This window comes from Podarcis liolepis (assembly GCF_965112155.1).
Source record: "Podarcis liolepis genome assembly, chromosome: 12".
Taxonomy (NCBI): Eukaryota; Metazoa; Chordata; class Lepidosauria; order Squamata; family Lacertidae; genus Podarcis; species Podarcis liolepis.
Genome location: NC_139563.1, coordinates 48,143,702 through 48,155,048, shown reverse-complemented (window position 1 = coordinate 48,155,048; position 11,347 = coordinate 48,143,702). Strand labels below are relative to the sequence as shown.

Below are 11,347 nucleotides of genomic sequence, written 5' to 3'. Positions count from 1 at the left end.
TCCGGGTCATGTGGCCAGCATGACTAAGCCGCTTCTGGCGAACCAGAGCAGCGCACGGAAACGCCGTTTACCTTCCCGCTGGAGCGGTACCTATTTATCTACTTGCACTTTGACGTGCTTTCGAACTGCTAGGTTGGCAAGAGCAGGGACCGAGCAACAGGAGCTCACCCCGTCACAGGGATTCGAACCGCCGACCTTTTGATTGGCAATTCCTAGGCTCTGTGGTTTAACCCACAGCGCCACCCGAGTCTTTTTCCTGTAAGACCAATTGCAGTTGTTAACAGTCGTCAACAGGTTTACCATGCCTATCAGCCAATCACCCATCTCCCACCACCATTCTGAGTAATACCCCTCCCCACCCTCTCACTATATATAAGGGTCTGGTGACTTCTGTTTCAGTGTATCTGAAGAAGTGTGCATGCACACGGAAGTTCATACCAATAACAAACTTAGTTGGTCTCTAAGGTGCTATTGGAAGTAATTTTTTTATTTTGTTTCGACTTATTTTGAGTGACTGTTTGCTGTTGGAATACTGGATAAATCTGATTGCATAGCTATTTAAGTATTATGGACACACAGCAAGCAAAAAATGGTCCTGCTCCTGTTCTTGCGGTCATTTTAAACAAGGCAGTTTCTCGCACCGACTTCACTAGCCTATGGTAGGGAATACATTTATGAAATGGGATGTCTTTGTCACACTTAGTATTGCAGTATTTGCCACGGTGGGTGGTGTTCAAGTGAAGAGTCATTTTCAGAAAAAGAGACATTATTCTTTCACTTGTTGCTAAACAGTCAGTGGTGGAACTGTGTACTCTAATTCAGGAAATGATACGCTCCTTTGAAATCTAGGCACAGAATCTTGCTTTGTCACAAAACCCGTGATTTTCTCATCAACAAGAAGAACGGATTGGTGAGTATTCATATTTCTATTATTATGTGTTATCGATACACAGCTCATAAATAAACTTTATTTGGAGTCAAAAACTTACTTGGACTAGGAGGAGACTTGACTATTTTATTTTATTTTTAAATAACAATTTCATGCCCTGCTCTGGAACGTACTGATATTATCTATGTCTCAAAGAGAGCATATATAGAATCAGTAAGAAGCGACATCAGCATAGTTCGCAGAAAATGAGCTTATTGATTAGGTCCTTATATAATGCAACTTATATTTTAAACCAATACAGTTCTGGTGGAATAAGTTGGGCTTCATTTGCTTTGTATATATAAAACAGTATTATGCCACTTTAAAGAGTCACGGCTACCCCCAAAGTACCCTGGAAACTGTAGTTTGTTAAAGGTGCCGACGGTTGTTAGGAGGCTCCTGTTCTCCTGACAGTGCTATAGTTTCCAGAGATCCCTCTCACAGAGCTACAATTCCTGGAATGGTTTAATAATCAATTCCTCTTCCCAGGGTTTTCTGGAAACTATAGCACTGTCAGGGAAAAGGGGTCTCATAACAACTGTCAGCATCCTTTAAAAACTACCATTCCCAGGATTCCTATTGTTGTTGTTGTTGCTGCTGCTATAGCACCCTTCATCTGAAGATCACAGAGGGTGGTTTACAGCATAAAGTATTTAAAGTAGTACGATACTTCTTTAAATGTATAGTGCAGAAGCGGCCTTGCTTTAAATTTATCACATTTTATAGCCATTCGGTGACTTTGAAGGGAGTATTATAAGATCAAGCGCATATCAAAACCCCAGTTCTAAACACAGTTACTTGCTGGAAGTGTGTGCTGTTAATTTCCTGCAGCTAAAGTGTCGCAGAAATTCATCTTCATTCTCAACTTCTCCACACCCCTTAATTTTGTTGCGCTGTGAGCTCTCCCACTCAAGACAGGACAAAGAGAGAGAATCATCCTGGTGATCTGGAGAAGGAAGGGACCCACAGTGAAGGTCTTTGACAATGGTCCTGCCCTTTGCTTGCTAAGATTAGGATACTGTGGAGATGGCTTCAGGGCAGAAGTTGGTGGTGGTGAAAAAAGAAATTGGAGGGTGCTGAACTGGGAGACACAAGCAACGGTGGTCAAGGTTTAGGCAAGGTTAGGTCCCAAGTGCCCTATGAAAAAGGGCGTTCAAGGGTTAGGCAAGGGTTAGGTCCCAAGTGCCGTATGAAAAAGAGAAGCGGTGAGGAACTTCCCATCTTCAGCTGCAGCTACTCTCACCAACTGACTGGGCCCCTTCCCCCTCCAGGCTTTTGGAACCACCTCCCATTTGAGGAAGACTAGGAGGAACATCAGTCCTAGGGGTGATGGTATCAACTGTGAGCCGACCTACCAAAGATAAGCATGAGAAAAAGTTTGCCAATTCCAGCTAGCTCCCAGAAGACCACACCCTGTACGACTAATAGCTTCTGGCTTTGTTACAGCCACTTCATGGAAGGTTGGGTTGCCACCCAATTTCTCAGGGGCCAGGAAGCCCTGTCCTGTTTTCCTGAAATATGCACAACCCATTTATATCCAAGCTGAGCATTCCAATAATCTTGTAACATCAAGAATTCTGTTTCTGAATCTGCCTGTTTTCTTATTCCTTTCCCATCCCTTTTTCCTTTCATGTTGTGCCTTCTTAGGTTTTAAGCTTGAAGGCAGAACAGTGTTCTTTTTATTCACCCATAAGCTACACTGGGATCCTATCTGGCTCCAAACAGGGGTATAAGTCTTCTGAATCAATCAGTATACCCTCTGTGTCCCGCCTACCACACTTCACCACCCTTGACTAGTTCATCATAATGAGTTATTAAGATAACAGATTGCATTGAACCAACATGTTGAGTCTTTGTTGGTGAGACTGCAAGCTCCAGAGCAGTTTCTCTTACCCATTTTTGGAACTCTAAGTACAATTCACTACATTTCTGCAATAGTTTGAATTGCTTTTTTTTTTAAGTTCTCACTAAAATTCTCAAATACCTTAGTCCTTCTTTCTTTTACTACACACGTTCTGCGTGCAGTTTGACCTAATATACACATATTTGCAAGGAATTTTGCTTAATATGATTCATTTTGTGTATTGTTGTCAATAATATCTGGATTTCTATGCACACTGTCTCCTAACATGTGCCCACATCTCTTGACTGAAGAACTGCATTGCAAAATGTGGGACAGTGTTCATTTTGAAGGAGACCTGTGTTTCAGTTCATGCATTATTTTGAGAAGTCCGAATCAAGGCAGTTTGCAAACTGAACCAATTCCCGTACCCACTCCCACTGTGCCTGGTGGGTGGCAAACCTCAGGGTCTTGTGTTTCCCATCAGTTTTGGAACCTGGAATATAAACTATTACAGCTTGGAATCTAGCATGCTACAAGCATAGCCAAAATATCTCGGACAAACACAAGCAGGTTTAAATCTCATCAAGTTTGCAGAAGTTGCAGATTGAAGAGATCTTTGATAATATTATTATTGGCTGGTTAGAGTCAACTGCTTGTGGCTCTTATTGCTGGGAGGAAAGCCCCAGACCTTCATCCTGAAATGCAAATATTTGTTAACTTGAGATAAAGAGAGAAAGGAAGGCCTATTTTTAAGTTCTTTTTGCATGAACATTTGAATGGAAAGGGTGTGGTCTGCTGTGTACCCATCTGCCTCACTGGAAAGGGGGTATTGTTGTTGTTTTGCTATAGCTAGCCAAGGACTAATAGGGCGCGTGCTTCACTTGTATGTGTAGGAGATCTGAATTCAAAGTCCTGTTGAACCAGAAATACTATTTTCTGGGCTAAGAATGGATTTTAAGACTGGAACCCTAGGTTGCGCTGCAAGCATGGAGCTTCCAGATCTATGTTTGCTGCCAGGTGTTGATTTGAAAATCTGGGAGAAGTACAGAGGAAAAGGAAGGGTTTGACCAATGGATGTGCCCCATCAACTCATGCAGATCACACATACACTCACCACAGATGCATATTCACCACACACGCAGCACACACAAACAAGCAGAGAACTCACATATTGTCACACAGGCATAGACAGCCATGAACACACACAAAAACAAAACCAAACCAAACAGGAAGAAACCCTTTCCACTCCAGTGATGGGGTGATGCTGATATTGCTTCCCCCCCCCCTCTGCACAAATCTTTCACATTGGGAGATAAAGAATCTTGTGCATTAAAGATAATCTGTGCTCATTACAGTATCACTATACGCGATCTTGCTTTAAATCCTGTTTGCTCTTGCGAAACCTTTGGGGCCTTCATACAGCTTCATTTCCTATCATTGCAAATCCTATACCTTTAGGCTGAGAACCTGCAACCTGTCATCCCGCAGATGTTCAGGGTGCAGGGAGCTGCCCCACGTTGGCGGTGCTATAGAACGAGTGCCCTTTCAGACAGCAGTAATAGGGTAACATTGGGGAAGCATCAGGGGGGGAAATGAATGAAGTACACTGATGTGTTGACAGTCCACCACGAGTGCACTATTATTGTGCCAATGACACGTTGCAGAATTCATTCACAAAACCACCAGTCTGAAGCTGCCCAAAGCTGCGAGGGCGACTTTGTCTGCCTTGGCGGGCTGGATCTGGCTTGCCGAACACAGTCTACACATTCCTGTCCTACACCCAGACTTGGACCAAAGTCTCCCCTTCCCTGCCATTCCACGGAAACTGCTGGATGTACATGAAGGACTTGCAGCCAGCCTGTTTTTAGAACTCCTGCTCCTCCTATAGACACCCAACTTTTTATCATTTCTTACAGTTGGCGGCCCAGAAAACAGAATCAGCAGCATTGAGCATTTCCCGAACAGCTGCTCTAAGATTTGCACAGCTCACGACAGTGATTTGGAATTGCAAGGGAAATAAACTGACTGTTTCAATAGTCAGGAGAGGTTTGGATAATCAAAGTCCTTGAATTCTCACCTCCTGTGCTGGATTTTACCAATCGCAGGGTAAGTGATACTAACATTTTACTTAGAAGCTACATGCCTTGGCTATCACAAAAGCCAGATACTACTATACAGAACTCCGAGTGAATGAAGGAAACAGGTCCCAACCCTATAGATATTTATCCAGGAGAAAGCCCAGCCCTTAATTCAAATTTCCAGTGTTATATCTCCCATGCCATATGGCAGAAATGAAGCTCAGTAATAGGCCATTTGCTTTAGAGGCAGAAGTTCCCTGTTTCAATCCCTGAACACTTCAGATAGAAAAGACTCCTGCCTGAATCCTTTGAGAGCTCTTATGGTTGGATAGACCAATGATCTAATTCAGTACAGGGCAGTTTCCTGGGTAACAGTGAAGACATTCAGGGGGAGAAGCTGGTCAGACAGAAATTTAGAGGATTTTATGCCAATATCTTAACATGAGTTTATTCTCCATATTTTGCCACTGCTTTACTGTTTATTGTTTGCATTTAGCCTGCCGGACAATACAGTGGTATCTCAGGTTACATACGCTTCAGGTTACAGACTCTGCTAACCCAGAAATAGTACCTCAGGTTAAGAACTTTGCTTCAGGATGAGAACAGAAATCGCACGGCTGTGGCGCAGCAGCAGCAGGAGGCCCCATTAGCTAAAGTGGTGCTTCAGGTTAAGAACAGTTTCAGGTTAAGAACAGACCCCCGGAACGAATTAAGTAAGTAACCAGAGGTACCACTGTATACCGATCCTCATCAACAGACTATATATTTAGCACTATAACTGATTAAAATACTTGGTTTAATTATCATTGTTGTTTCTTATTTCATGTATATAGATTCTTCATATTCAGTGACAGAGAAGATGGATGATTATTCCACGATGCCAGATTATGGGATAACGACAGCTTTTAACTATGCGATTGTAGAACAGGCAGTCACTGACAAAAATGTGAAAGGATTCACCTCTTACTTTGTGCCACCGCTTTACTCTTTGGTGTTCATATTTGGCCTGCTGGGCAACTCACTGGTGGTGCTGATCCTCATCAGATATAAGAAGCTCAAGAGCATGACTGATATCTTCCTGCTCAATTTAGCCATCTCGGACCTGCTTTTCATCATCTCGCTCCCATTTTGGGCTCATTATGCAACTCATGAGGGGTTTGTATTTGGAGATACAATGTGCAAAATTCTCTCTGGGGTCTATTGTGTAGGCTTTTACAGCGGAAGTTTTTTCATAATCCTTTTGACTATCGATAGATACCTGGCCATCGTCCACGCAGTGTTCGCATTAAAAGCCCGGACGATCACCTATGGCACCCTCACAAGCGTCGTCACTTGGGTTGTGGCCTTATTCGCCTCTGTGCCAGAATTTGTATTTCACTATGTTCAAAAGGCAAATGAGACATACGAATGTATCACTCATTATCCCTCAGAAAATGAAAAAGTATGGAAGCAATTTCTAACTTTAATGAAGTTCATTTTGGGCCTAGCCATTCCTACAGTCATTATTATCTTCTGTTACCTGCGGATTATCATGATTTTGATTAAGGGTAGAAATCAGAGAAAGCAGAAGGCTTTCAAGCTTATTGCTGTGATCATGGTTGTTTTTTTCCTCTTCTGGATGCCACACAACATTGCCCTCTTGCTGCGGACCTATCAAGATTCATTTTTTTCATTTAACTCAGAGAATAATATTGAGGGCAAGGTAACTTTCGGTGTTGAAGTCACAAGAGTAATTGCTCTGATTCACTGTTGCATCAACCCTGTGATTTATGCCTTTCTGGGCGAAAAATTTCAGAAATATACCTCTATATTTTTCCAAAAGTGCTTGTTAGCTCCTCTCTGTAGGCTCTGCCCAGGTCGCAATTATCCTATTTTGGAACGGTCTACTTCCTCCTATATAAGTTCAACAGAACATGAAATTTCTATTGGTTTGTGAAGTGGTTTCCTGTTGTCTTTGTCCATCTTTTCTTTCTAAAGACTTTAGTTGGTTAGGGTTGCCATATGTCCGGGATTTCTAGGACATAGCCAGAAGATAATAATAATAATAAATTTTATTTATATCCTGCCCTCCCCAGCCGAAGCCGGGCTCAGGGCGGCTAATGACAATAAAATAATACAACATTCTAAAATCATTTCATTATAAAATTAATTCAAATCAAATTGATGGCAACCATTGGGCTAGAGTTCTGTGAAGATTGCCAAAGGAGGGAGTCAGGCTGTGCCCTGGCCAAAGGCCTGGTGGAACAGCTCTGTCTTGCAGGCCCTGCGGAAAGATGTCAAGTCCCGCAGGGCCCTAGTCTCTTGTGACAGAGTGTTCCACCAGATTGGAACCCTGGCTCTAGTTGAGGCCAGCCTAATCTCTCTGTGGCCTGGGACCTTCAGGATGTTTTTGTTTGAAGACCATAAGTTCCTCTGTGGGACATACCAGGAGAGGCGGTCCCATAGGTACGAGGGTCCTAGGCCGTATAGGCCGTATAGATAGCAGTGTCTGGGAAGAAATCGCTTAAATGTCCAGGCAAATCCGTACGTATGGCAATTCATGTCGGAAGTCTAGTTTGGGGCAAGTTTTCTTAAAGCTGCTTCTTCTTTTTTGAGATTTTGCAAAAGAAGCCCAACAACTCTTGCGTCCAGATTTTCACGTTTTGAAATATGCCAATCCAATGTTGGTATATCTGACCAAAGTATTTTAGACTGCTAAGGGGAAGATGAAAACGATGTGTTAGGATACCCTATGACCTTTGGAGGGAAACCGTTCTCGCGCCCTTCCCCCTTGGGGCTCCCGTGGGAGCAGGCAGATCTGGTGAGACATATTTTGATGTACTACAATTCCTGTTATGATAGGTGGTGTAAAACTGCTCACGCAAATTGTTGAAAAATACTGAGCTTGTAGAAATAAATGCCGAACTCTTGCTTTGGAAGTCAGTTGTATCAGGAAAGTGAAGACAATTCCTATCGAATTTCTCTCAATAGGAGATGCAGAAATGGATCACGAAGCCCAGGATGTTAATGAGTTATGTCTGCCATTATCTGGTCTTCCAATATAGGTAAAGGTAAAGGGACCCCTGACCATTAGGTCCACTCGTGGCCGATTCTGAGGTTGCGGCGCTCATCTCGCTTTATTGGCCGAGGGAGCCGGCATACAGCTTCTGGGTCATGTGGCTAGCATGAGTAAGCCGCTTCTGGCGAACCAGAGCAGTGCACGAAAACACTGTTTACCTTCCCGCCGGAGTGGTACCTATTTATCTACTTGCACTTTGACGTGCTTTTGAACTGCTAGGTTAGCAGGAGCAGGGACCAAGCAACGGGAGCTCACCCCATCGTGGGGATTCAAACCGCCGACCTTCTGATCGGCAAGTCCTAGGCTCTGTGGTTTAACCCACAGCGCCACCCATGTCCCTCTTCCAATATAGGGAGACATTAAGTCCTGGACAGGTTCATATGGACATCTGAAGCAGCCTTAAGTGGACCAGAACATTGATCCATTATTAACCCAATATCTGGATAGGCTGCAGTTGATCCAGGACTTCAGGCTGAGTTTTTCTCAAGTCCTGCTACCAGAAGGCCCTATAAGTGAAGATGTCAAGGACTGAAGTTAGAACATTTAAGCACCACCAAATTCAATGGAACCTCCTCCCAGTTCACTCTGTATATAACTGCAGTCATGCTGATTCTAATAAATTCTGTATTATGCCACCTTTGGGAGAGTGTATATTATTTTATAATAAATCAGCACAGGAGCTGTTTGTCATCCTGGGGTTTTGGGAAATGTCATAATGGGCTCCTGTACTACCTACACCTCTGTCAGGTGCTGCTCATATTCCTAAACTTTTGGCTTCTTTGGAGAAGAGATCTTAAGCCATTAAGGTACATCAAACCATAATCAGTGTTTTCTTGTTTGACAAAGGGAACGGCAAGGTCAAAACTCTGAGCAAGGCTTATTCTCATGAACCTGCCCTGCAATCCAACCAGGAGAGAATGTAGCTGGTGGTAGATGGAACAGAAAAAGTGGTTGGAAAGGGAAAGGCAAAGCACCCTGCTGCCTCTCTCTCCACCCATCAGAAGCTCCTCCATTCACAACTGCATCTTCCCAAAACTTTAGTTGTTTTTTTTTTTAATGTGACTGCTGTAACTCCCTTACACATGTGGTTTCCCCACGAGATAATGACATGGTAAGATAAAGACAGGATTCTATTATTATTATTATCTTTAAGTCCTATCCATATTAAAACTGTATTTTCCTGGGGGAATGGCAAATAAGAGTTATATCCAGTTTAATAGGTGCTATAGTTGGAAATATCCACATCTCTGCAGATTTCCAGGACATTACCCATCATGTTTAAAGGACATATAGATGCAATTTTGGTCACTGAGGTCAAGGCAGAAAACAACCCTGTCAACATGCTGTACTTGACATTATTCGATTTCTGTTGAAAGATGACTAAGGGCACAACCCAGGAAAGACTTTTGCGGAAGCCTATTGAACTCAGATAGTCCTTCTCTCAGAACTTGCTCCAATTACCATGATGCCCAGGATGATAAATAGTTCCTCTGTTACCTGATCTTCTACTAGAGGGAGACATTAAGCCCTGGATAGGTGCATATGAACATTTGAAGCTACCATTGGCAGTGTTAGATTCTTGGTCTATTAATCCAGATTGTCTACTTGGATAAGCAGCAATTGATCCTGGACTTCAGGCTGAGTTTTTCTCAAGTCCAGCTACCAGAAGGCCCTATAAGGGAAGATATCAAGGACTGAAGTTGGAACCTTCTGCATGTAAAGCACCATTGAGTTCAATTGAACTTACTCCTCCTTTACTCTGTATACAACTGCAGCCATGCTGACCCTAATAAATTGTGTATTGTGCTATCTTTGGGAGAGTCTGCATTATTTCACAATGTATTAATACAGCTGTTTGCCTTTTTACACATTTAGAAGACACCTGAAGACAGCCCTGTATAGGGAAGGTTAAAAAATAATAATAATGTGTTATTATGTTTTTCTATCGTTTGGAAGATGCCTAGAGTGGCTTGAGCAACCCAGTCAGATGGGTGGGGTATAAATAGTAAAAATATTACTACTACTACTACTACTACTACTACTATTATAACTATTATTATTATGGAATTGGACATCCCTATTTTCATAGGATAGATGTTGAAGAGTATGATGGCCTATGAAGAAATGTTGCAGCATTTGGGGATTTTTAGTTTAGAGCAGTGATTCCCAGCCTGTTAGGAGTTCAGGTTCCCAGCTTGATAACACAGTAAGCGTAGCTAATTAAAAAGGAGGATTTATTGCAAAAACAAACAGATAGCTCTGGACAGCTCTGACAAAGCTGCTGGCATCATTACTCAAGATGACCCCTCTGAAGACTCCTTCTGGGTTTTGCAAAAGATATTGAACTTGTGTATGCTACGTCTTTTGTTTTGCTTCTTGTCTAACAGCCCGCCCCTTAGCCGACTCTTAGGAGGGACTGGATCAGCTCCAATCTCTTCCTGTTCTGACAGACTACTTCCTTCTCTGTTCCCGCCTGTTGGAACTTCCCGAGAGCTTTGGCTGGGTTCCCTCCCGCTCTCAGTCATTCCCTTATCATCCGGCATTCCAAGGGGCAGAGGAGTTGGCACTAGCCAATGCTCAGCCTGCATGACAGTTAACTCTCTCTGTACCTGGCTTCTTTCTTCAGTTGGCTGCAAACCTTCACTGGGAGCTGTCTCCTTCATGACAGCATCTCTAAAATCCTGGTGCCCCCCCCCCTAGTGACATATAATTCTTATTAATCAAAAAGTGAACTCCTGTTCATGTGGAGGAAGCCTAAAAGACCATTAGTTGTTAATAGCTCATTGTTGAATTGCTCCCCTTAAAAATCAAATTACCCCCTGTGTGTCGTGTGCCCCATGTTGGGAACCACAGGTTTAGAGGAAGGGAAGTAAGATAGAAGAGGAGACATGACTGGCAGAGACATGGCTGGCAGAGAGGACTCAACAGAGGGGGAGGAAGAAGCAGAGGAAAACAGGAACTTGGTTCATTCACACCACGAAAGTGAGATAATCCCTTCTCGCTCTGAATTGCTGCCTGTAAGTTTTCGCAGCAGCACAGAGATGAAGGAGCAGGATGCAGGTGGTCGTAGGGGTTGGATTCAACTCCAGAGGAGGAGGAATTGGCTGCACCTGAGTCTCCAAGAAGTAGGAGGCGGAGCAAGCGATTAGAACAAAGGAAGACCAGCAGAAAGTGGGGGTGGGCTTGGCGTATATCTGGCCTTGGGAAGGGCCAGAAGCCAGTCGAGTCAACTGACTCTGACAGTGAGGTATGAGTTGTGGGAAGCTCAGATTGCTGAAAGCCTGTTGTTGATAAATAAGCCTCAACTAGTAGAACTGCCGGTGTGTCGTGTCTTGTGTGGGAGAAGTGCTAAACCTGACAGTGACATGGCATGAAGACAAGTGGAAAGAGAAAGGTTTCTCTCCCTGTCTCATAGCAATAGAACTCGTGGACGTCAAATG

At 43.3% G+C, this 11,347-nt stretch overlaps 1 protein-coding gene across 6 annotated transcripts in view; it reads left to right on the top strand.

Annotated features, from left to right (window-relative positions):
• Positions 1-447: 447 nt before the first annotated feature.
• LOC310689919 (C-C chemokine receptor type 5-like) overlaps positions 448-11,347 on the top strand; it is a 42,506-nt gene continuing 31,606 nt past the window's right edge. The window contains exons 1-4 of one of the 6 annotated variants that reach the window (XM_083468474.1): positions 448-910; positions 4,688-4,877; positions 5,346-5,562; positions 5,683-9,716. In XM_083468474.1, the coding sequence (XP_083324600.1) occupies positions 5,709-6,785 (1,077 nt within the window). In that variant the 5' untranslated portion in view covers positions 448-910; positions 4,688-4,877; positions 5,346-5,562; positions 5,683-5,708 and the 3' untranslated portion in view covers positions 6,786-9,716. Of the gene's footprint in view, positions 911-4,687; positions 4,878-5,345; positions 5,563-5,682; positions 9,717-11,347 lie in introns of those variants that run through there. The other 5 variants (XR_014517711.1, XM_083468473.1, XM_083468472.1 and 2 more) reach the window with 5 other exon arrangements.